Below are 26554 nucleotides of genomic sequence, written 5' to 3' on the forward strand. Positions count from 1 at the left end.
GGTCCATATTGATGTTATATGGAAGAGCCCCAGGGGAGCACGGGGAGAACATGCAAACTCCACACAGAAAGGCCCTTTTGAGATAGCCCACCAAAAGGCACCAAAGGCATGGTATACCCAGAGTGCCAACAGTGTCGCAGGCAGGAATTGAACCCAGGACCTTCTTGCTGTGAGGCAAGAACGCTACCACTGCGCTGTGCCCTGCTACTGCCCTAGGCCGAACTAGGCCAAGCTGTCTAGAACTGTAAGTGACGTGGTCGCTTTCTTTCTTTCTTTCTTTCTTTCTTTCTTTCTTTCTTTCTTTCTTTCTTTCTTTCTTTCTTTCTTTCTTTCTTTCTTTCTTTCTTTCTTTCATGGGGACATACATACATACACAGACCCTCTTATTATAGACGCCTCAGCCCGTAGTGGCCATGCCGTAAAAGTATTTCAGCTCAGCACCAGCGCTTCAATTGGTCAAGACATGTTGGTTGCCACCTAACTTTGCTGTTCCACAGTTACAGAGACCTTCACTGGTAATATCTTCAGAGGATGCACAGTGTGAAAGTAGGGAAACATCCTGTCAGTGAAGGTGTGTGTGAAGGTGTGTATGTGTGTGTTAGTGTCAGGATCAGAGAATGAGAGTTGTCCTCTGTTCCAGTCCAGACTCACTCTGATCCTCTGGTGCTTCTTCATCATTGGGAGAACAGTGACTGGATCTGATGGGGAGAGTGCTGTGTATTTACCATAACCGAACTCTATTCCCCATAATGCAGACCGTATGCCTCTCTTCCTCTTTACAGACTCTGCTGCCACACCCAGCCACCCGTATGTACTGTCTCCTACCTCAGTATCCCAGCTGTGAGTTCCTGAGTTAAAGCCCTCAGAGCCCAGGACACTGTAGACATCGTATTGAAGCCTTTCTGGGTTTTCAGGAAGCTGCTGTTCCTCTCCCCATCTCTTGCATCTCACGCTGGTCAGATCTTCAGACAGGATGAGTTTTGGATGGGCAGTGTTTGGATCCAGAATCACAGGAGTGTAGGAGACCATCTCCTTCATCTTGTCCCAGACTGTGAAGCTCAGGTTGCCCAGGTGTTTGACTTGGTCTATCAGAGCTCCTGAGACCAGGTGTGGATCCTCCAGCAGGGCATGCTGGACTCTTTCCATTGTAGCCTTGTAGTTCTGCAGGACAGAGACATCTTCAGATCTCATCTCCTTCTGTATGGCTCTGATTGTGGCAGAAAGAGCTACTATCTCTCTGCTCAGATCCTCAATCTTCTCCTTCATCGTCTGACTCTTCTGCTCCTCTTCTTCCCTCACTGCAGCCAACCTGGCCTCCTGTTCCTCTTGTAGAAACTGGTGAAGCTTCTTAAACTCCTCCTTAATCTGTCTCTTTGTGCGTCGGGCCTGGACCTTAATGTGTTCTGCTGTTTGATCACAGTTTCCTTTCACTTCATGAAAGAGCTCGAGTTTCACCTGTAAGAGATTCAGTGATTTCTGAAGTTCTTCCTTGTGAGGCTGTGCAGCTTCATTGATGGGTCTGAATCTGTGGTCGGTGTGTGTTTCTGAATGCAGACAGACAAGACACACTGGCTGCTGATGGTCCAGACAGAAGAGCTTGAGTTTCTCAGAGTGCAGACTGCAGAGAATCTCAGATCCCGCTGAAGCTCTCTGATCTCTCTCCAGTAAGAAAGCCTCACACAGGTTCTTCAACACTAAGTTAATAACGTAAGGTGGTTTACCGTGTAAAGATATTTCCCTACAAAGTGGACAGTGATGTTTTAGTCTCTCTGTCCACCAGCTCTGCAGACAGGTTTTACAGAAGCTGTGGCTACATGACAGCATCACAGGATCTTTAAAGATGTCATAGCAGACAGGACAGGAGAGATCCTTCTCTAATCGAGAAGCCATTACGAGGGAAGAGCACTGGTTACTACCATCTACTGGTCCTATACCACCAGCAGGGTTGTGCCATAGACATTGTGACATCATCAGTGATGTCATAGATGTGACATCTTCACTGATGCTGCATTCATGTGCTCCTCGGATGGTCCTATTTTCCGTACGGGTAAGTCATTCTTCCGACGTTTGTTTTCATGTGCTTGTGATGTCGGAATGTGTAAACAAAATCAAGATTAATGCTAATAGGTAACTTTTCCCCTCTGTCCATCTCCAGCAAACCTGAAAAACATGTGTCGGTCTGTTCAGGCAGTTGCACAGAGCCGTAACGCAGCCGGTGGACATAGGCCATTAGGTTAGAATTGGGTTAGGCCTAACCGAAATTCTAACTGTTAGGGTAAGGCCAGCCTTACCCTACCGTCAGGGTTAGGGGCTATAGGGAATGTATTATGTCAATAAATGTCACTAGGATAACTGTACAAACATTTGTGTGTGTGTGTGTGTGTGTGTGTGTGTGTGTGTGTGTGTGTGTGTGTGTGTGCCTGCGTGCATGCGTGCGTGCGTGCGTACGTGTGTGTATGTGTATACCCACTACATGCCTGCTACTGCACTGAGTCTGTACGCATGTTCAGGAGGGGGTTTAATCTGATTAAATTCCCTCAAGAGCGATGACTTCATCCTGGATTCCCTCTCCCCTCCCGCATGGGACCCCCTTTCCCAAATAACGACACACACACACACACACACACAGGTCACACACCACCCCCTACCTACCCAGCACCACATGGGCAGCATGACAGCACGTCTTCTGAACAAATTAGTTGCTATTGCAACCCCCTCATTCCCAACAGACAGTGGAGTAATTTAATCAGCCAGCAAGCTATATTGCCTGCAGCTGAGCAAAACACACACACATGTGCACAAACATACACACTATGGTCAAGTAAAGCTTTGTCAGTCTAATAAAATGAAGGAGGAAGCCTGTTATTAATTATCATATACCGTACATACATACAATAACAGTCTGAGTAGTAAATCACACGCTGCCTGTGGCTATTGAGAGAGCATTTAATGTGGCTATATGACCGTGGTGGCCACAGATTTTCAATAATCATCTGTCATCTAATGGCATGAAATTAAAACAGGAACTGTAGCAGAGCAGGTCTGAATAGATATTATTTTTGCTATAATGTGACACCAAACCAGATTATTGTCTTTCTAAACTGTGAAGCAACCATTGATCTTCTGCAGGCTCAGATGCTTCAACAGTTACTGATAAATGGGGTTATTTGATGTCACTTTGAATGTTATTTCCACATATCAGCGGATGTTTGGTGTTTATCAGCTGTGCTTCACTCTGACAGACTTTTTCTATTAAACCAAATTAAGCCCTAATCCTAATCAGAACAGATTAAACTACCCAGATCACTATAATGACTAGATTACACAGACCCACACTCAAGACACCCCGACCACGACACATACACACACACATGCACGCACGCACGCGCGCGCACACACACACACACACACACACACACACACACACACACACACACACACACACACACACACACACACACACACACACACACACACACACACACACACACACACACACACACACACACGGTCAGAAATGGTTATACATAATGGGGGGCAGGAGAATTTGAGGGAAAAGATGAGAAAGAGAGAAGGATCATGTCACTCCAGAGGCTTACAATCACATATGAAAATTCTACCAATATAACACCACCGCCCCAAGCATCACCAACGATGGTTTCACTGTTCCATTTTCCACCCAAGTCAAAAGCCTCTGTGTCATCCTGGACAGTACCCTCTCCTTTGCACCTCACATAAAAAACATCACCTTCCGGGTGATGTTTTTTATGTGGTTCACACATTCGTTACATCCAGGATCGACTACTGTAATGCTGTTCTCTCTGGCCTCCCTGGCCTCCGCACCAAACTGCTCAACAGACTTCAGATTATTCAGAACTCGGTTGCCCGGATCACTACCTGCACCAAATCATCCGACCATACCCCCATCCTCATCCAACTTCACTGGCCCCCCGTTCGATAGAGAATTTACTATAAAAACCTCCTGCTCACCTACAAAACCCTCCACAATCTAGCCCCCACCTATCTTTCCGACCTCCTGCAGGAGCACACAACCTCCCGCTCCCTGTGCTCATCCTCAGCTGGTCTCCTGACCGTCCCCACCTCCCGCCTCAGTACCATGGGTGCCAGGGCCTTCAGCTGCACTGCCTCCAGGCTCTGGGATTCCCTACCCCCACACATCCACCAGTATGACACCATAACAACATTCAAATCTCACCTCAAAACCCACCTGTTCAAACTGGCCTACTCAATGTATTCACTGACCCCCTCCCATACTGGTCTGCTCATCTTTGCTTCTTATTAAGTTTTTTTATTCATGCTGGAGCTTGCTGTTCTCTATTTTAGTGGGAGTGGGCGTGGCACTATTGCATGGGTCATAGATTATCTCACATCTAGACCCCACATGAGACTTGGTGGCAAGGTATCAAACACCATCATTACCAATACTGGTGTTTCCCAAGCCACTGTCTTTTCTCCTTTTTTCTTTGCTTTATATACCTCAGACTGCAGGCTGAGCCTGAGCTCAACTTCTGGCTGTCACCTCCAGAAAATTTTGGATGACTCTGCACTTGTTGGCTACATCCGTAATAACAACATCCTTGCTTACCAACAGGAGGTTGATGGTTTTGTGAATTGGTGTGATGAAAATCCCCAAATTTTAAATACAGGAAAGACCAAGGAGCTTATAATAATAATAATAATATTAATATTAATATTAATATTATTAATAATAATAATAATAATAATAATAATAATAATAATAATAATAAATTGTATTTATAAGCACCTTTCTGAACACCCAAGGTCACTTTACAAAGTAAAAACAAGTGCAATAACCACAATAGAGACAACGCAGCACAAATACAATAACAGATAAAAGTAAAAAATATGAAATGGGGGAAGCAATCACAGGGAGTAGGTTATCTTGAACAGGTGGGTTTTGAGGGTGGATTTGAAAAGAGGAAGAGAGTCAATGTTACGGATGTCAGGTGGGAGTGAGTTGAGGAGTTGAGGAGCAGAGCGGCTGAAAGCTCTGCTCCCCATGGTGCTGAGATGGGCGGAGGGCACAGTAAGGTGAATGGAGGAGGAAGATCTGAGGGAGCGAGTGGAGGAGTATGGAGGAGATCAGACAGATAAGGAGAGGCGAGGTTGTGAATGGCCTTGAATGCATACAGGAGGATCTTGAATTGAATTCTGAATCTGACCGGGAGCCAATGGAGTTGCTGAAGGACAGAGGTGATGTGATGAAATGAGGGGGTTCTGGAGATGATGCGAACAGCTGAGTTCTGGACCAGTTGAAGCTTATGGAGGGACTTGTGAGGGAGACCGAAGAGGAGGGAACTTATTGTTGACTTTAGAAAGAAAAAGAGTGCAGTAAGCCCTGTCCTGATTAAAGGTGAGGCCATCGAGGTGGTCGCCTCATAAGTACCTTGGTGTCCTTGTGGACAATAAGCTGGACTGGAGAGACTCCAGTGCAATCTTTAAAAAGGCCCAGTCCAGGCTGTTTTTTCTCAGGAAGCTCCGGTCTTTTAATGTTATAGCAGGTCACTCCTTCATGATTTTTTTTACCAAAGTATTTTAGCTAGTGTGTTATTTTATGCTGTTGTCTGTTGGGGGAGTGGCCTAGGATCCGAGGATAGAAACAGGATCAATAAACTGATCAGGAAGGCAGGATCCATTATTGGCCTGACCCCTAACTCTTTGGAATATATCTATATCTATAGAGCAAAGAATGTGCAGGAAGCAAGACCATCCTGTACAATGAGGGTCACCCAATGTTCCCTGTTTTTAGCGACCTGAAGAGCTCTTTTCAGTGACAGGCTTGTCATTTCCAGATTTAGGAAGTCTTCGTTCCTGCTGCAGTGAAGTTTTTTAATGAACATTGTCGCTGATTGTTGCTGTCGACCTGATGTTGACATTGTTGATTTACCGTGGTTGGTTGTGAATGTTAGCATCCATGATTTTATGTTGTATGGGGGCTGTGCACTACCCTTATTCTGTACTGCTTGCTTGTATTGGGATATGTAGCCTACATGTGTAACTGTATAGTGTATTTCTATTGCCTGTTTGTCATACATGTGGTGGCACTCAGTTTCCCCCCTGGGGGATTAATAAAGTTTATCATGTCGTAATATGGAGAGAATTATTTTTTTTCATCACTGTAGAGCGACAGCATAGTAAAGAGTAGTAGCCTATGGGTATGATGAGTAGGCCTTTGTATAATGTGTATAGTTCTTCATAGATCTAGCCTCTTCATTTAGCTCTCAAAATGCACCAGATTGATTCATTTTACTTTAAAATGTACAAAATGTCTTCACGGGGGCCCCCGGACCCCGCTGCTGGGTTATGCATTGCTATCTCATCCTGCCCCCTAATTGCAAAGCCTACAATCAAAAGTGTTTATAATTTGAAATGGATTTTAATGGCTTGTTTTGTGTACTTACTGTCCGTTACTTGCATAAAAATCTCTAAAGACTCAGACCCTATCCGACAATATGCTTTGTCGTTGATGCGTCCGGAGAGTGGGACGACCAGAGACAAATCCAACCCCTTGTTGGATTATGGAGATCTGCTTTTCATGAATGCTCCTGACCAGTACTTAAAGAAACTGGACACGGTGTACCACTGTGCTTTGTGTTTTACGACTAACTGCAGCTATCGTGTACATCATTGTACTTTGTATGCTGTTGCAAATTGTCCATCTGTTCGTAGACTCTCTCACTGGCTGACTCTTATCTATAAATCTATTCTTGGGCTTCTTCCTACATATCTGTGTTTACATATGTGTAGAAACCTCAGCCATTATGGCCTGCGCTCTCAGGACATCATTCAGATGCAGGTCCCTAGAGTCAGAATTGAACTGGGTAAAAAGGCTTTTACATTTTCTGCCCCCTCTACCTGGAATGATGTGCAGAAGGACTTGAAATTATCTAATCTTATAACTCTGGGGGAATTCAGGTCAATTTTAAGAGACAGAGAAATTAGTTATCTTGGCTCTTGTTGACTATTGTTTCCTGAGTGTGTGACTGACTGTAATTTATCTGTTTATTTTGTGTTTGTGTGTATTGATGCAACTGTCTTTATGCTGCCGTTTTGGCCATGTCGCTCTTGGAAAAGAGGGTTTAATCTCAATTAGTTTTTTACCTGGTTAAATAAAGGATAGGCTATTGATTGATTGATTGATTGATTGATTGATTGATTGATTGATTGATTGATTGATTGATTGATTGATTGATTGATTGATTGATTGATTGATTGATTGATTGATTGATTGATTGATTGATTGATTGATTGATTGATTGATTGATTGAATTCATGGGCCACTTTTTTACCCCAGTCCGCCCTTGGAGACTTACCCATTTATCTTATTTGCATCCTGACCCTACATCTCTGATCTAACCTACAGTAAAATGTAGCAGCATCACCAATACAACTGCAGTATGGCAGGGCTGGCAGTAGGCTAATTGTAGTACTACTACAAATGGCCAGGCGATGGTAGTAAACATCCATTGAAGAAACCAGAGAGCCCATCATGCAGGATCAAAGGGTGTAGCGAGCCTGGTGACGCGAGGTTGGGTGTATCTGCCCCTGCCTCTTTAGAGCCCGCCTCTGAATGAACGTGATTGGCTGTCATCTTCCCGTATGAAGATCCTCTTCCTCTGATTGCACAATGTTGAACAATCTGCTGTGCCTGTGACAGAATAGCTGTTTTGGAAAATGAAACTGACTGGCTCGTGTGTGACTTCGAGAGGGGGGCAAACGAAAACGAAAACAAGATGTTTATTTGATAAAAGCCCGGCTAATCCGCTATTTTAAACCAGACAGCGAAGACAAGAGCCAGAACCCTATCAAACGGGATTTGCGAGGTGACATTTTTGTTGTGACAGAGCGAGGGCCTGGCTGTTGGTTAAACCACGACAACAACAACAAACTAGCTAACGTTAACGTTATAGCTACATTTCTTTCTTCGTCACTGCTAATATCGTCATTAGCAGCGAGTCATCAGTATGTAACGTTAGCTATTTTGACAATGTAGTCTTGGCCCTCTGCTGTAACGTTATGTTCGCCTAGGGAAATAAACACGCGCATATAATAACATAATTTACTGTAAGTATGTTGGTTTGTTCCAGGTAGGAGACAGCTGTAAAGATAACCTTTCCTTCTGCTTTCTGCAGCTGGGCATGTTGGGAAAACATCAGAGCGGGGAAGGACCTACTAAACTGGAATGGAGGTAAGCATAAATATACATTATGTTGCTCTTTGACAGTGTGTTAAGAGTAGTACCAAATCAGGGGTCCGTTTTAGGGGTGTTCCCAGGCAGTAAAATGTTTTAAGTAGTTTAATTTCACTTTTATTTTATTTGTTAGAATCAGAGGTCTGCACTGTCCACCACCTACAGTAGGTTTACAACTGCAAAATGAGGGTATGAGGTAGTAGGAGTGTCTACTTCGGTGTTCCTTGACATGAAAAACTGTGGGAACCCCTCAGAGTGCCTACAGTAGGCCTGCAGGCAGTACATGAACACTGACAGTGGTCAACTTGAGAGAGAAACCTTTGTTGTTGAGTTGCCATTGCATTGTAATACGTTGTTTGTTACTGTTTGTTAAGGGTGTCAGCCTCCTCGCTAGACCATCTGCCTCCCAAGCCGGAGGTTGCCGGTTCGATCCCCAGCTGCAGGGGTGACTACACAATAAGGTTTTCAAAAGTAGGTAGTATTCGGTATCAGTAGTATTGATACTGATTGAAGCATCGATACTAAAAATATGAAACGGAAACAATACTCATTTGCAATAGTATCGTTACCAGCGCTTTCGCTTAATGAAAAATACAAAACATACTACTGATTTTCCCCTCCCTATCATTGGTGGGTATGTGTTGCTTCAACAATTTAAACGTGTTCTGATAACCAGATAGGCGACGGGGCGGCGACCCACATGAACACAATCAACATCCACCATCCTATGAAATCATAGACATTGTGACATCATCAGTGATGTCAGACATTGTGAAATTTTCAGTTATGTCATAGAGACTCTGGCCATCACTTGACAATTGTGGGGTATGACATCATCAGTTGGTATGACATAATCAGTGATTGATTGGGTTCGTGTGGGACGCTGCTGCGCCGCCCCCGAAAACAATCAACATCCACCATCCTATGACATAGACATTGTGGCATCATAAGTGATGTCATAGACATTGTGACATTGTCGGTGATGTCATAGACATCATTAGTGATGTCATAGACATTGTGGCATCAGTTATGTCATAGACATTGTGACTTCATCAGTGATGTCATTGTGACATTCATCAGTCATGTCAGACTGAATTGTGATGTCATCGGGGATCTCATAAATCCTTCCCCACTGAGGTTATAAATTGGACAACATGGATCAGCTCGAGCGACTTTGGAGTGAAGGGACAGAATGTAGGGAAACAGTGGATGGATAAATCCAGGAGGCGGTAATGCAACATAAAGGATACCGCCATAAAACACCACAGAAGAAGAAGCTCAAGTGACTTCCAGGCCACAACAGGATGGAAAACCTGGACCAGCGCCCATTGGGAGACAACTGCACTCTGGAGACACTTCCAGACCACCTCAAGGAACATGCTGCTGCAAGAAAAGAAAGAAGGCAAGCTTTGGAAAGGCGCTGTTGGACATGTGGAAGACAGCAGAAGGCTAACTAACACAGGCATGAGTTGGCATGAGTTTGGTCACACCCCAAAAAAAAGTGTGCCCATGGCGCATTGTCTCCAGAGTCTCCACCATAGAAAATGAACGCACAGAATTTCTAGTCTCTATTAGTCTACAGGGGTCAAGTGATTGTCGTGTCCAAGATCTAGGCTATCATGAATGGTTTGGCCTAGGTATATAGGTTGTGCTGCAAGTCCTCTGTTATTAAGAATGTGATGGTGTCAATCCCTTTTCTTATCATATCACTCACTCTCTTTTCCCTTCTGTTTCCCGTCATCTCTCACACTTCTATATATCTTCCATCCTCTTGCTATTCCCTCATTCTCCATCCCTCTCTCTCTGGTCCAGACTGTAGCAGTGGGCTTGGTTACTTGGCGAGACTGAAGCAGTTGTTACCATGGCTCACTTTGATACAGAGTACCAGCGTCTGGAGGCATCCTACAGCGACTCTCCCCCAGGAGAGGAGAACCTGCTGATGCACGTGCCTGAAGGAGCCAAATGTAAAACACACAAACCCAAATCACAAGCAAATCATGCACTTATCACATCCAGAATTACTCCCATACTCTAGCTCTACTAACTAGCTGATAGAGATGCCCTACAACCACGTCATTACTAAAATATCTTGTCTTTTTCAGCCCAATGGCACCACATAGAAAACCTGGACCTGTTTTTCCAGAGAATATCCTTTATATGTGTTGGCCATGCATTCCTAATGTGCTGTGTCTGAATGAATGCAGCTGCTCAGTGTACTGGGCTGCCTTGATTTTGCATTGTGAAATCATCTCGTATAAGACCTGTCCCCTCAGTTGCTCATATAAAACCGGTAGTCCTTAACTGCCTTCACGTCTATAACCTCCATCAGAAGAATGGATTCACCTGTATGCTGTTGGGAGAGATCTTTGAGCTGGTGTATGTATCATATATATCATAAATATACAGTAGATTGCATAGATAAGTTGGAGTGAAAATGCTGTGAAATAGAATACGTATTGTTGGTATCCTTGATAGTTATTCCAGTGACATTTTTCACACGGGTCTCAAGCTAGGGAGCAATATCATTTCTCTCTCTCTCTCTCTCTCTCTCTCTCTCTCTCTCTCTCCCTCTCTCTCTCTCTGTCTCATTGTCTTCCCTCTCTACCCGGCTTCCCTCTCTTTCTTTCTCTCTCCCTGCAGTCAACTGCTGTTTGTGGTTGGCTTCACGTTGTTCCTGGCTAACTGTGTGGACTACGACATCCTCTTTGCCAACAAGTTTGTGAACCACACCGACTCATCTAAAGTCACCTTGCCTGATGCCTTCCTCCCCGTCGATGTCTGCAGTGCTCGGTGAGTATGAATGACACTTGATTTGTAAAGAAGCTGTAATTTGAGCAGAAGTGTGGCGTAGAAGAGAGTAGGTCTGATGAATGCTGACTGTGTGGCTCTGGGATGCAGGAAGCACAGTGATGTATCCATACAAAATCCATCACCGAAGCAGGATTTCTATGCAATTGCTGGATCTACACATCATCACATGGGACAGTTGTCAGATACTGTCTATTGGTAATTGATAATTGAGGAGTCTGTCTGTTTCCATCCATCTGTTTCTTACCTGCTAGTCTCTCAATCATACTTATTGTGTGACAGCAGAAGTTATATTTGGCTTATTATAAATATTTAGCTTACAAAAATACCTTTTTATAAGAATGTGTCCCCAAACTCCAACTTTCAAATTTAATGCACTATCTCCTCTTGCTTCCCTAGTAATAACAGTGATTTCAATATTTGTGTTGCTCTTGTGGCTAAAGGCCTAAACAGACTCGTCCGTCAGAGCCTCGCCCCGCCCTCCCCGTATGACGGGGGGTGGAGCGCCGTCATACGGGGAGGGGGCGCCGTCGGCTGACGGGGGCTGCTCGAAAATGTGACTCAGCGGCGACGATACGTGCGTGACGTGCGTGACGTGAGGGGTGGCTTTAGCTCAGGAGGTAGAGCGGGTCGGCCAATGACGCATTTTTAGAAATTAATACATAGAATTGGGAACGTTACATTCAATTTCATTCAGACTGCCTTGCACTCAATCGCCGCCATTTTCCAGGAGGGAGGGTGTAGTGACGTCCTAGCGTGTAGGGCTCGCTGGCGCCGGCAGGCGGCGAGACGGCTCCAATTCGAGGCGGACGGACGAGTCTGTTTAGGCCTTTACATCTCACACATCTCACAGCTATAATAAGGTAGAGGGGCGTGGCTTACATCTCACTGCTATAGAGACAGTCCGCATGTCTGGGAACGCCCACAAAATGTTAAACGGCTGGCGCGCGAGTGGGGTAAAACCGCCCATATATCTCATGGGCTGACTCACCAAAAGACGGTGCTGCGGCTCTAAACTACAGGTTTGGGGGTTGTAGAGCAGAACACAAGACGTCTGCTCAGATGTGCGTTTACTGCGGTGGTTAAATCCCCGATCGTGTCTGCCTGGGCTGGGCTATCAGCTAAATTCTAACTTTGCTGAATGGATAGAACGGGGGATTTTACCCCACCCTGACCATGCCCCCAGCCAGGCTGAGCCAGCTAAACCAGCGTCTATGACGAGACGTGGCCTCAACCTATAATAAGGCAGAGGGGCGGGGCTTACATCTCACAGCTATAATAAAGCAGAGGGGCGTGCTCAGTGGCTCAAATGCTGAGCGTGCGAGACACGCTAGAAATGAGCGCACAGTATTTCTAGTTCATGATAGTGTGGGTTAGAGGCAAGCTGCTTTCTCTCACACACCTATTCTGTTTCCACTATGTCGTGTCTGATAAAGCAGAGATGTGTTCAAAATAATGCAGCAATTAGATAAGTAAGCCATGTTGGATCCAGAGTGTTCTTTGTTGCTCTAAAGATAAATTGAAGATGTGAGAGCAATCATACAAGTCTGAGTCTGTCATTGTGCTGTAGAATGCTTTTGTCTTTGTATTACCGTAATTAAAGAAGCAAATTAATTTCTCCCTCAGGATCCGAGAGAATGCATTTGTGATGTTTCTGCTGGTAATCTCCGGAGTGTTTTGGCTACACCGCCTGGTCAAATTCCTCTACAACGTCTGGTGTTACTGGGAGATCAGAATCTTCTACACTAATGCGCTCAAGATGACCATGGTGAGACAGACACACTCATATCTTAGTGGCGTAACTAAGGGTTGATCAAATGCATCCAATAGGATTTCTTAATGATGCATAGAATAAGACATTTGACTCCCTAACCCCCACTGCACTTTCCCTTTGCAGTCAGAGCTACCCTATGTAACGTGGCAGGAGGTTCAGGCTAGGATAGTGGAGATCCAGAAGGAACACCACATCTGCATCCATAAGAAAGAACTGACAGAGCTTGACATTTACCATCGTATCCTCCGCTTCAAAAACTACATGGTGCGTGCGTTTTGAAATTGAATGTCATCACTAAGACACTGACAAAGAAATATTTTACTACTGATGCAACTACCTGCAAATTATGAGACAATGTGACCTCAAACCAAAGCCCTCTCTTCCTGTTCTTCTCACAGGTTGCCATGGTGAATAAGTCTCTCCTTCCTGTGCGATTTCGACCTCCTTTTCTTGGGGAGTGTGTGTTCTATACCCGGGGTCTGAAGTACAACTTTGAGCTCATCTTCTTCTGGGGACCAGGTGTGTGTGTTCTCTGTGAATAATTTGTCTATGTGTGCCTGTATTTGTTTTGTCTTCTTCAGGTGGACTGGTGTGTGTATGTTTGCATGCATGTTTGTGTAGTTGCCAGTGTTTGCATCTTTATGTCAAGGTCTATTATGTCTTATTACAAAGATATCTTCTTTTCACCTCCCTTGTTTATTAATCTGGACCCTTCTAGGCTCTCTGTTTGAGAATGAGTGGAGTCTGAAGCCAGAGTATAAGAGAGGAGGAAACAGGCTTGAGCTGGCAGAAAAACTAGCATCTCGCATCCTGTGGATTGGCATTGCCAATCTGCTCTTGTGTCCAGTCATTCTGGTGTGGCAGATTCTCTACGCCTTTTTCAGTTATACTGAGGTAATTGGGCTGCCCCTGTTCACACACAAATACAAACCCTACACACCCACCCTATTTACACAGAGGCATTATTTTTCTTATAGAGGGATACAGAGACATTAGTGTGAGTAATTGTGTGTGTGTGTGTGTGTGTGTGTGTGTGTGTGTGTGTGTGTGTGTGTGTGTGTGTGTGTGTGTGTGTGTGTGTGTGTGTGTGTGTGTGTGTGTGTGTCTAGGTCATTAAGCGGGAGCCTGGTTCTCTGGGAGCGAGATGCTGGTCTCTCTACGGTCGATGTTACCTGCGTCACTTCAATGAGTTGGACCATGAGCTCATGTCACGGCTCAGCAAGGGCTACAAGGTTTGCACACCAGGATATTTGCTACCAACAATTGAAGGTCTTAGGGGCTGTGCAGACAGGATGTGTGTATTAGGGGCTGTGCAGACAGCATGTGTGTATTTCAGATCCGAACGCTTTGGAAATCATGTCGAGAGCGCTTCCAATGCGCACACAGAACACAGCGCACGGAGCGTTTTTTGTGTGTTTTGTTTTGCTTTTCCCTGCCGGCACGCGCAGTACAGTTCAGGACGCAACGATCACACGGACGGTAGCCAGCTAGTTTCGTCTGTTTGATGTTGTTGATTGTTCGTACTGTAAACATGAAAGCCAGATTATTGGCAATTCTGGCAGCAGCGGAGTTTGGACATTCCCCTGCCAGGAGAAGAGGTAGGAGGAGTGACATTGACGAGCAGCGCGCTTTTCCTCCAAATGTTCAACTTTTTTCAGCTTGAGAAGCCCAGAGCACTCCGCCAAAAAACACTAGCCGCCAAGAGCGCTTAAAGGTCCCATTCCGTGCAAAAGCTGTTTTTACTTGTAAATGCATATATACTGCTGTCAGCCCTCCCTGTAATGAGTGGTCACAAGCTCAGAACTGCCACAGTTGGATTTGTCCCTATCCAGCTTCCCCCTGCAGTCTCCTCCAAGCCACACCCCCAAACGCTTCGTTTGCCCAGAGGGGAATTGGGACGTCACGAGCTTCCTCACGCATACTGCGCGGGTCTCTCTCACACAAGCTACCTGCACCATTTTGTCTATAGCCACAAAATTAACACTTCTAGCTGGAGCGACGCCAACTGTACGTGATCCAGCAACTGCAGAGGTGCATTCGGTAAGTCTAGGCATTTTGAGATGTCCTCTTTAGCGTAGTAACCGTTAAGTTAACGATAACTCGCAACCTAGCGTGCTGGTCCACAGACGCTAATCTGATTGAGGCTGATTGAGGCTCTCCCTCAGCGGCCAATGGGAACTGTTAGTTCTGAATATATTATAGAAACAGACCATTCTTGGGAAGCGACGAGATGAGGAAGTGAGAACTCCGACAAATTAATCCAGAATCATGTTTTATGGACCAGAGACACACGTTTTTAAGAGGTTACAGCTGCACGAATTGGGACCTTTAAACGCCAGGTGCGGTGCTTGAAAGAGGAGCACTCCTAGCGTGTCCTTACCATAGAGAATGAATTGTAGAAAGGCGCTGGCTTCTCAAATACACACGTCCTGTCTGAACAGCCCCTTAGGCTTCTTGTCCCCAGGGAATCTCACCGCTTTTGGGAAGATAGGGCCCACTGTCACTGGCTGTGCAGAATTAGTGTTTTTATTGCTTATAGTGCCAGCATCTACAACTTCAAGTGCTGTGCTTCAAATGGGCTTTGGACAGCAGTAGCTATAATCAGCCCTTTCTGCAAGTGTCTGCTAGCTAAAACAGAGGTGCTTGATAGACAGAGGGCCTTAATCAATAACATGCTCTTGTGCTCATGCCTTATACCTTTCTCTTACACTTATATTACTGCTCTTCCAGTATCTCCTGTATTTTAAACATATGTCTATTTCCTCCTTTTCTGTTCCTCTCCTCTTTTGTTCTTGTTTATTTTCTTCTTCAGGCTTCATCCAAGTATATGAATTGTTTCCTGTCACCTCTGCTGACTGTGGTGGCTAAGAACATAGCGTTTTTTGCTGGCTCTCTCCTGGCTGTCCTCATCGCCCTGACCATCTATGATGAGGATGTTCTAGCAGTGGAACATGTCCTCTCATCCATCACACTGCTTGGAGTGTGTGTCACAGTCTGCAGGTAGGGATTAGTGTCACCCAGTTTGTCTGTATGCCAGACTTGTCCATCTGAATGTATGTATGTAGGCATCTAAACACACAACCCCCACAACATATCTATCCATCTGTCTACCTATGTGTTTGTCTGCATATCCATTCAATATTTCTCCATCCATTCTATCTTCCAAACTCTCAACTGAAATGCCATTGCTCTCCCTGTCTCTTCCCCTTTTCATCCCCCACTCTCTCTCTTCAGGTCATTTATTCCTGATAAGCACATGGTGTTTTGTCCTGAGCAGTTGTTACGGGTGATCCTGGCTCATATCCACTACATGCCAGACCACTGGCAGGGCAACGCGCATAGATATGAGACCCGTGACCAGTTCTCCCAGCTCTTCCAATACAAGGCTGTGAGTACCACCGTTGGATTTTTGCGAAAAATATAGTCGAAAATTTCACTTTCATATCAGTGTTCAGTGGTGATTTTTGTCACATCCTTTGAAAACATTTTAAACCTTTATTTATCCAGGGAGTATTAACTGAGCATGCATGGCTATGGCTATGGCCAATATTGTAAATATTGAAATGGCGATATTTAGAATTTGGGTTGAAACTAATGTCTCAGACTTTTTGAGGCTCATAATTACTCACATAAGACCCTAAATTACATAGTTAGGTTTTTTTGGATTTCGGTTTCCAGGGTCTTCAACACTCTCTTACTCACCTTCACACCTTGGAGCTGCCAAGTCAGTCTTCTTCTTCTTTTTTTCAGATTTTTCACCCATCTTATCCCCAATTGTACTTGGCCAATTCCCTTTGCTTCCCCGGCCACTGCCCACCCCCTCTGCCGATCTGGCAAGAGCCATAGACACACACACATGCTTCCTCCGATACATGTGCAGTTGCCAGCCGCTTCTTTTCACCTGACAGTGGGGAGCTTCACCGGCAGGACGTAGCACGTGATAGGATCACTCTATTCCCACCAGTTCCCTTCCGCCCCGACCGACCAGAGGAGGCGTTAGTGCAGCGACCAGGACACATACCCCAAATCCAGCTTCCCACTCGCAGACATAGCCAATCATGCCTGTATGGATACCCGACCAAGCCGGAGGTAACGCGGGACGCGAACCTGCGACCCCTGTACTTCCACAGTCTTCTAAGTAAACTATTATCGTCAGCACCAGTGGCTCCTGCGTTACATCACTGGCTTTCCTGGGGAAGCTAAGCAGGTCTGGCTGTGCATAGTATACTCTTTGGATAGGAGACCTGGTGCTGGAAGTGGTGTTGGAGTACTAGTAGGAGATGCTCTTCCCTCTGGTCTCAAGAATATTATCCCCAATACCCTAGGCCTAGGGCAAAGACAGGGGTGCTGCGCTGTGAATGAATCCCATCGGCACTTCAAATCGCCAACCTCCAATCACGAGTCTTATTCTTTAACCTCTATGGTACTACCACACCCCCTACTTACTCAGTTAAAACGAATGTGTCATTTAACATAACATCATTTGAACTTTTGAATCAGAGGTTCAGTAAACTTTTTTCATCTGAAACTGACCTTATCTCTACCAGTACCTTGCTACGTGAGCATACAGTGTGAACCCTTCCCATCTCTGTTTGCATTCAGGTGTTTATACTGGAGGAGCTGATAAGTCCAGTGGTGACTCCATTCATTCTGATCTTCTGTTTGAGGAGGAAGTCTCTGGAGATCATTGACTTCTTCAGGAACTTCACCGTGGAGGTGATTGGGGTGGGAGACACCTGCTCCTTCGCCCAGATGGACATCAGGCAACACGGACACCCTGCGGTGAGCAACTACCACAGACACACACACACTTGCATGAACCTATTGACATGCAGTAGATTATTTGAAAAGTTGCAATACAACAAGTAATACATGTAATTGCAGGGAAGAACAAAAGCCCAGGATGAGTCACAGTTTGTAACTCCTGAGCATAAAAACACAGAAAGTTAGATATTTCACTCTTCACTCTCACATTCACAGTTGGGTTTCAGCAACACAGCTGAACGAGGGAGCGTTGTGTACATGTGTGTTTTGACAATCTCTCTCCTCCCTCTGTAGTGGATGTCAGAGGGGAAGACGGAGGCGTCTATCTACCAACAGGCAGAGGACGGGAAGACAGAGTTATCTCTGATGCACTTTGCCATCACCAACCCCCAGTGGCAGCCTCCCCAGGAGACCACACACTTCATCAGCCAGCTGAAAGAGAGGGTACAGAGAGAGGCCACCGGGGCTCCTGCAGACGCACACACACTCAACTCACCGTCAGAGTCTGAGGTATGGAGCTTAACGAACATTCACACGAGTATTGCAATAAGAATAAGTCAGGTCTATTCAACTGAATGACACGTAGTTATGAAATAAGTTTCCTAATATACTCGTAGGAAAATTTGGATTTACCCTCCTGTCTCTCTCCGTCTGTGTCCCTCTCCTTCAGCCAAGGAGTCTCGTTGCTAACCTCTTGGCAGGTCCGTCTACACTGGCCTCTGTTCATTTTGGCCGGGAGAGCTCTTTGACCAACCACGCCGCGGCCGGCTTGATCGACGGGGCGTCTGCCTTGCGCTCCCTTTCACCAATAAGCAGTAGTCTTCACCTGAGGGGCAGCCTGAGTGCAACTCATAGGGGTGTTGGCCACACCTCAACCATCAGCAGGACCATGGCGGGTTCTGGGTAGGATGATACTCCTTCAGAAACATGTTGCAACTACATTCCTTTTTAGACTGCATCTTTCAATCTCAGTAGAAATATTCTCTAAACTGCCACTTCCTCATCCCATCCGCTCTGCTCTTCATTCTTGCATCCATTCCTTCACCAGGACTGACGCCCGGACTGTCAGCTCAGGCAGCAGTGTATGGGAGGGTCAGCTGTCCAGCTTGGTCCTGTCAGAGTATGCCTCCACTGAGATGAGCATCCATGCACTTTACATGCATGAAGTAAGTGTGTGTGTGTGTGTGTGTGTGTGTGTGTGTGTGTGTGTGTGTGTGTGTGTGAGAGAGAGAGAGCTGTGTGATTCACAAAGTGAATGAAGCACAAAGTGTTCCCACATCTATCCTCTTATTTTGAATATCTGGCAAATCTGTCCGTGTAGCTCCACAAGCAGCAGTCTCGCGGTGAGTTGTCTCGTCACACATGGCACAGGCAGGAGAGCGACGCCAGCAGTGACAGCGTACCCGACGACGTCAGAAGTGATCCCAACCCTCACCACAGGAACTTCCCCCGCTCGCACACTTTCCCCACCTTAGTTGCCAGTCCCAGTGCCATTCCCAGCTCAGCCTCAGCCATCAGTACTACCGCCCCAGGCCAGGAGGTGGCTCCACTACAGAGCAGCAGCCAGCGCCGCTATGGAGGAAACAACACAGGTAGCTACCATTGTGGTTATCACTTCATGTTTCGTACTAGAAGACAGATGGGGTTTGAGTGGTTCTCCAATGGGACTGGAATGTTTTTCTTATCCATGTCAGGCTCAGAATGGCACAGGAAATATTTTCACTTGCTATTCCACTTGATGTTATCACCACCCATGTCAAGATAATTGCATTGAACAAGTCACTCCACCTATGTTATATCATTGCATTGTTGCTACAATCCCTGTACATTCACCTGATACAAAGTAGTAAAACATGCTGACAGAAAAAGCACACATTTGGGAAAACAATAACGTTTAGAAAGAGACATGGGATCAGGGTGGGACAGGTAAACATATTGACAAGATATGTGCAGAACAGAAACATTTTCTTAATCCTGAATTAAAGATTTGTAGTTAAGTCTATTATTCCCCGATCTACTAACTCAGGTCTACTCCTTCAGTTGATCTCACACTTATATATGAGGTTACTATAAGATAAGTCGAATTTAAAACATAGTTAATCATTTGGTGGACCATTGAAGGACAATGTAAAGTCCCATGACACTGTAATGACACCTTGTACTGTGTGTTTTTTGTCTCGCAGACTCTTTAGGTGCAGGTGGCAAGGTGGTGAGGTCTGCACGGGTGCCCATGGGAGGCTGGGCAGAGGAGGGTCAGGCAGGACTGCATCACCATGCCCCGGTGCCAGAAGAGAGCTCTGAGGACGAGATGCCTCCTCACATACACAAGGTGAATGTGTTGTGTGTATGTGTGAGGGTGGATGGTGGTGGGGGGTGCCCGTCTGTGCACTGCAAGTAAATAATTCTTGTTAATTCTCTTTTTCTCGCATTAGGTGACATAACTAATCCATGTGAATGAGCATCAACCTCCTTCCCTCTGGCAGCACACAAACTCATACTCGAACAAACTCTGATCCAAGATTCACCATGTGATCTGACACGGGTGAAGGACATGTGCGAGAACGGCATACTTAACCGGTGAAATCATCCTGACAACTGTAGATGGGTGCCACCATCGGCCAATCAAAGAGACAGTGCGCTGATGACATCCATAACTTTCCATATGACTTGGTAATATACCTAAACAGGCAGACAGGGTGAATCTTTAAACCTGTGTATCAGAATAGGACCTACAGGATCAAGTTTCTCCTATTAAGCACCGATTCCAAAAGATTACATTATGCTCTTTTATAATAAATTATGTCAAAAGATTTCACAATGAAAGTGCATGTGTCACTGAGATGGAAACGCTCAGCACTGCTGGAGACAGACCTGTCATTCTGTTAGCAACTTTATACTGTAACTTATCAGTCTGTTGGCCTGTAAATGTGATCACAAAAACAGAAATTATATTATCTCTGTTGTTTCTACCTTTTACAAACCAGGTAATGTGGTAAGAGAAAAGAAAATCATGGTTAGCGTAAAACAACACCTTCAGTAATGAGTGTGTTGTCTAAAATGTGTTTAGAAATATGCCTGTGACGTACTGACTTTCATTGGGTGTATCTGTTCCTGTAACAGTGGCAAAGAGACCATTTATCTTACACCCCCCCCCCCCGTCCCTTTCTCCTTACAGTTTGCCTCTTCTTGTAGGCATCAAATAGTATACTGCATCTGACATTTTTTAATAAGATAATTTTAGTCCTTAAGGATTTTTTTCCTGATTCATTCTTGGATTTATTGGATTTCAAGTTCTAAGTGAATGTTCTGCAAAAAGTTCTGAAACACAGCCCAAAGTCTGGCTGTGTCTGCAATGGTAGACTCCAAAATTATATATACACTTCAAATCTGCCAGGTATACTGCGCTCACAGCTGCACACATGCACTGTGTAAATAAATGCCATCATGTGTTATTTAACAGAAAACAATCACAACGTTGGCTTATCAACATTGTAAGGCCAACATTTTGTCATGTGTATTTGCAACCAGACGTGCAAATGCAAGTGCATTTCAGACTCATTCAGAGTTTTTGTTTATCATTCATTGTTCTTCAGTAGACTTGCTAAAAGCTGCTTCATTAAGCAAACAGGGCTGTTTTCAACATGCAACATTGACCTCTGTGCCATACTATAAAATAAGTGCATGACCATCCACCCTATCATCCCACAGAAAGCCTACAGCACCACGACCATCCTCCGACATCATGGCTTCCAGTCACAGCTTGCATGTTGTTTCTGTTCCACAATCATCAATTCTAACTTGTTTAAAAGACAAGTATGCACTTTAATAATTTGTTGATGCAGATGTCAGTTACACTTGGTTTCTTTGTATGTTTGTGTTTTATTTATCAAATGGGATGTGCCATGATGATTGACAGGTGACCTTGTGAATCAAGTTCATATGCTGTTGTTTTGGGATCAGGAGAATTGGCCCACTGCTGGACCATGTGATGGTCATGGAAACTTCAGTGAGGTAGCTCAATTAGAATGATGCCTGTTATTTTTCTGTTTTATAGATCATGTAAATTACCATTTTGTACAGTTGTAAATTCATCAATAAAATTAAGTCATGGCGATGATTTTGTGTGTTGTTGGAAAAACAACCACATTTACATCAGTGTTACACAAGAGGGCATCAATTGGACTTTTTGAATAATTATGATTGATCCTGTGCTTGCTGACTGCTCTGCTCTATCAAATTGTAATCCTGCTAGTAATCCCAATGATTTTGATTACATCTTTTTGCCAGCTAAAAATATGCCAAAATATGTTTATTTCCTGTCATCGTAGAAGCTGTCATCCTTACTGTATCTGCCCCATGAGGTGATCTGCCTGCAGGCCAGTCTGTCAGGATGTTTCTCTCATTAAAGGGAGCAGCATAGAAACCAAGCAGGCAGGAAAGTTGTAGCCTGGGTAAACCCATCCCCCACGTGACCTGCTCTCAGACCTGTTCTCAGTCACTAGGCTAGGAAAGTTGTGCTTGAATGCCTGTGGTAAACAGGTGTGTCCCATGGCAACTGCTTTGTTAGCCTAGGTAAACCCAGCCCCCACGTGACCTGCTCTCTCAGTTCCCAGTCACTAGCTTGTGACTGTAAGCAGGGTGAGCCTGAGAGCAGGTCACTGGGGGCTGGGTTTACCCAGGCTACTGCTTTGTGGCTTTAGTTTGGCATGGACAGACAAAGGTGGATGTCGAGTGTGTGTGACTCAACATACCATGAGTTGAGGTAAATTACAGATAGCGTCTGTATGTTTGTGTCTGCACATTTCAACCGACAGTTATGCTCATTCCAGCACGGAGAATACCAACAGCCTTATTCCTTCTCATCTTTTAGCATGGCAGATCCTATGGTTGATGAGATGACTAGACTCAAACTGAAACTGCTGGAGAAGGTAGGTGAAAAGTCAGACTACAATAGATACCTTTAGTTTAGAGGTGGAAAGGCATTTTAGAACTTCTTTCAATCTTCCTTTTGTTATCGGATGAGAATGACACCAAATATTTAACGAATGTTGTATCCCGACATTCATAGAGACTGGAAAACGAAAAGGACAATATGGACGACCGAGTAGAGTCTGCCCTGTCTGCAAGTAAGATATTTATTATGGTGGCAACAGTAGAATAAGCTTCAATTCCTAGATCACCAACATGATTAATAATCAATTATAATAATGAGAATTAGCCTTACTGCCTTACTGTAGTCATAATTCCCTTCCTGTCACCGTCATGTAAACAAGAAGTGCTATAAAAGAAACAGGTAAAATATGAGCTAATGGAGGAGGCAGAAGAGGTTTTATCTATGTAGGCAGCACCATCTGTATGTACAGTACAGTATGTCTGTGTAGGCAGCACCATCTGTATGTACAGTATGTATGTAGGCAGCACCATCTGTATGTACAGTACAGTATGTCTGTGTAGGCAGCACCATCTGTATGTACAGTACAGTATGTCTGTGTAGGCAGCACCATCTGTATGTACAGTACAGTATGTCTATGTAGGCAGCACCATCTGTATGTACAGTACAGTATGTCTATGTAGGCAGCACCATCTGTATGTACAGTACAGTATGTCTATGTAGGCAGCACCATCTGTATGTACAGTACAGTATGTCTGTGTAGGCAGCACCATCTGTATGTACAGTACAGTATGTCTGTGTAGGCAGCACCATCTGTATGTGCAGTACAGTATGTCTATGTAGGCAGCACCATCTGTATGTACAGTACAGTATGTCTGTGTAGGCAGCACCATCTGTATGTGCAGTACAGTATGTCTATGTAGGCAGCACCATCTGTATGTACAGTACAGTATGTCTATGTAGGCAGCACCATCTGTATGTACAGTACAGTATGTCTATGTAGGCAGCACCATCTGTATGTACAGTACAGTATGTCTATGTAGGCAGCACCATCTGTATGTACAGTACAGTATGTCTGTGTAGGCAGCACCATCTGTATGTACAGTACAGTATGTCTGTGTAGGCAGCACCATCTGTATGTACAGTACAGTATGTGTAGGCAGCACCATCTGTATGTACAGTACAGTATGTCTATGTAGGCAGCACCATCTGTATGTACAGTACAGTATGTCTATGTAGGCAGCACCATCTGTATGTACAGTACAGTATGTCTATGTAGGCAGCACCATCTGTATGTACAGTACAGTATGTCTGTGTAGGCAGCACCATCTGTATGTACAGTACAGTATGTCTATGTAGGCAGCACCATCTGTATGTACAGTACAGTATGTCTATGTAGGCAGCACCATCTGTATGTACAGTACAGTATGTCTATGTAGGCAGCACCATCTGTATGTACAGTACAGTATGTCTATGTAGGCAGCACCATCTGTATGTACAGTACAGTATGTCTGTGTAGGCAGCACCATCTGTATGTACAGTACAGTATGTCTATGTAGGCAGCACCATCTGTATGTACAGTACAGTATGTCTGTGTAGGCAGCACCATCTGTATGTACAGTACAGTATGTCTATGTAGGCAGCACCATCTGTATGTACAGTACAGTATGTCTATGTAGGCAGCACTATCTGTATGTACAGTACAGTATGTCTATGTAGGCAGCACCATCTGTATGTACAGTACAGTATGTCTGTGTAGGCAGCACCATCTGTATGTACAGTACAGTATGTCTATGTAGGCAGCACCATCTGTATGTACAGACAGTACAGTATGTCTATGTAGGCAGCACCATCTGTATGTACAGTACAGTATGTCTGTGTAGGCAGCACCATCTGTATGTACAGTACAGTATGTCTGTCATGCCCCAGCCCCACAATCGTCAATTGGTGGCCAGAGCATGCAAAAGCCCAGACTGATGATGTCATGCCCCACAATCATCGAGTGATGCGACTGATGATATCAAGTGGGCCAGTGGTGACTGATTGGGGGGGGGGGGCACTGCACTAGTTCTTACTTTAATGGAGGCGGTAGAAGGGGTTTTATTACTTCAAAACATGGCATTGGAGTGTGTAGAGGAGGAACACATGGATGCAGGGGTTCATTTCTGAGAAGATGATTGTGTTTGCTCAGGGAGTTATGATGGACGGGCGGATGCACTGCACTGTGCTCTGAGGCGAAAGAGAGACCTTCTGCAAAGACTGAGGGTTAGTAAACATTGTTTTCTACAAAAACATGTTTGTTTCCTTGTCGAATACCATTTCCATTTATTAGGATTAGCACTTCAGTATTACAATGCTAATCATCTGATGATCGTTCATTGAATTAAAATGCTCAAGTCATACTACTTGTAACAGTCTTTTAGACTACAAAACCTGCCATAACATGTAAAAACCTACAAAAACAAAAAAGGAAGAGATCAAACCATGAATAGGGTTTCACTAATGTATTGAGCATTAACTCTTCCATCTGAGACTGTGGCAACCATCTGAGACTGTGGCAAGTGTGTGTGTGTGTGTGTGTGTGTGTGTGTGTGTTTTGTCTGTGTCTATGGGATCTCCTCTGCAGGAGCAGCACATGTTGGAGGACCTCACCAGACCTCAGACCTGGGGAGGCACACGTAGACGATACCATCCAGATTTCCTCACCACCCTGCAGCCACTTCAGCCACCCCCAGGCCCCATCCACATCCATCAGCCAGCCCCGGCTCTGCCTCCCCTGCTCCCTCCACCACCTGCCCCTCTTCAGCCCCCTTGCATCATCCAACAGACTGTGAGACACTCAACACGCAAATCGTATTCATAGTGACTTACAACAAATTACTAATCTTTGCTCTGCATGTCTAACTGCTGATTAGTGATTACTAACTGCTGCATGTCTAACTGCTGTCTTATTACTGTTCATTGTTGTTTATTATATTATTATTTGATGCTTATCGTGTTTATCCTTTTATTGTATATTCCATTGATATAAGGTGACCTTGAGTGTGGTGAGATAGGCGCCATAAAATAAAATGTATTATTATTATTATTACAGTAGTAGGATAAGCTTCAATTCATTGGTCACCAACAAAACAAGCAAGGGTTAGAGCCATAGTACGCTGGCAATAGAAAAGTGCAAATAGAAAATATGAAGAGAAAAAAGATCAGGAGAAAGGTTGATGTCATTTTAGGCTACTTCAAAATAAGATAATATAGGAGGAGCGAGTCATATTTGCCTAAACTTTAGTTTTCTAAAATCACCTAAAATTGTGGAACGATTGTAGAGGGTCATATTCACATCCTTACACAATATTTCCCCTTTCTCTCTCTCTCTCTCTCTCTCTCTCTCTCTCTCTCTCTCTCTCTCTCTCTCTCTCTCTCTCTCTCTCTCTCTCTCTCTCTCTCTCTGTCTGCAGATACCTCAGCAGCCTGCAACTATCATACAGCAGTTGCCACAGCTGCCTCTGATCACCCAGATTGCCCAACCTCAGCCCTATCCTGCACCGCGCTCAGGCAGCATCAAAGAGGGTGTGCTGCAGCAAAATATACAATCAAAATATCTCATTCAAGTGTCCCCTTATTTATACTTTTGCATGTGTGTCTCAGACATGGTGGAATTGATGCTGATGCAAAATGCCCAGATGCACCAGATCATCATGCACAACATGATGCTGAAAGCTATTCCTCCTATGGCGCTGTTGGCACCAGGAGGGCCCAGTCACTCTGCTGCACACACTGCATATCTTGGCCAGGTCAGTAGTGTCCCACACAGACACAAAGCACAGTTGGGTCTCATCAAGTCTTCACTCTCAGTCGTCTCTGTCTCTCAACGAAGTCACACTCCTGTATTTCCAGGACGGTTACCACCAGGGCAACCCTGTTGTTGTGAGGCCAGACATCAAACCAAGAGGAAGTGCTGTCCATCATCATCATCACCACTATGGTCCCACTCCTGCTGCTCCACAGCTGCCTCCTATTGGCTATCCTCCATGGTTGCCAATGGTGTTGTCTGTCCCTGCAGGACAAGCAGGGGGACACCTACTAC

The 26554-nt window shown here is 44.8% G+C and overlaps 3 protein-coding genes across 4 annotated transcripts in view; 2 read left to right on the top strand and 1 right to left on the bottom strand.

Annotated features, from left to right (window-relative positions):
• Window positions 1-477: 477 nt before the first annotated feature.
• Window positions 478-1890, bottom strand: LOC310774023 (nuclear factor 7, ovary-like; the record flags this gene model as incomplete). The annotated part of the gene is made up of 1 exon (XM_083634080.1): window positions 478-1890. The coding sequence occupies one exon, from the start codon at window positions 1888-1890 to the stop codon at window positions 478-480; it is 1413 nt and encodes a 470-aa protein (XP_083490206.1).
• A 5849-nt stretch (window positions 1891-7739) lies between these two features.
• Window positions 7740-21696, top strand: atg9a (ATG9 autophagy related 9 homolog A). Its single transcript, XM_083633539.1, has 21 exons — window positions 7740-7865; window positions 8175-8230; window positions 8608-8704; window positions 10046-10197; window positions 10336-10392; window positions 10528-10609; window positions 10874-11023; window positions 12668-12809; window positions 12939-13079; window positions 13214-13334; window positions 13534-13709; window positions 13925-14047; window positions 15628-15815; window positions 16050-16203; window positions 17418-17597; window positions 17874-18089; window positions 18250-18482; window positions 18628-18745; window positions 18901-19171; window positions 19763-19908; window positions 20012-21696. Exons 4-21 carry the CDS (start codon window positions 10095-10097, stop codon window positions 20018-20020), a joined length of 2610 nt encoding a protein of 869 aa, XP_083489665.1. The 5' UTR covers window positions 7740-7865; window positions 8175-8230; window positions 8608-8704; window positions 10046-10094; the 3' UTR covers window positions 20021-21696.
• A 552-nt stretch (window positions 21697-22248) lies between these two features.
• The window catches only part of cUnh21orf58 (chromosome Un C21orf58 homolog), a 4944-nt gene continuing 638 nt past the window's right edge, over window positions 22249-26554 (top strand). The window contains exons 1-8 of one of the 2 annotated variants that reach the window (XM_083634336.1): window positions 22249-22341; window positions 22450-22507; window positions 22648-22705; window positions 24662-24735; window positions 25097-25300; window positions 25926-26037; window positions 26116-26261; window positions 26365-26554. The exon at window positions 26365-26554 is cut by the window's right edge and continues 49 nt beyond it. In XM_083634336.1, coding sequence (XP_083490462.1) covers window positions 22286-22341; window positions 22450-22507; window positions 22648-22705; window positions 24662-24735; window positions 25097-25300; window positions 25926-26037; window positions 26116-26261; window positions 26365-26554 — 898 coding nt within the window. In that variant the 5' untranslated portion in view covers window positions 22249-22285. Of the gene's footprint in view, window positions 22342-22449; window positions 22508-22647; window positions 22706-24661; window positions 24736-25096; window positions 25301-25925; window positions 26262-26364 lie in introns of both variants that reach the window. The other variant, XM_083634335.1, reaches the window with a different exon arrangement.

The sequence above is a fragment of the Poromitra crassiceps genome (genome assembly GCF_964638095.1).
Source record: "Poromitra crassiceps genome assembly, chromosome: 3".
NCBI classification, from domain to species: Eukaryota; Metazoa; Chordata; class Actinopteri; order Beryciformes; family Melamphaidae; genus Poromitra; species Poromitra crassiceps.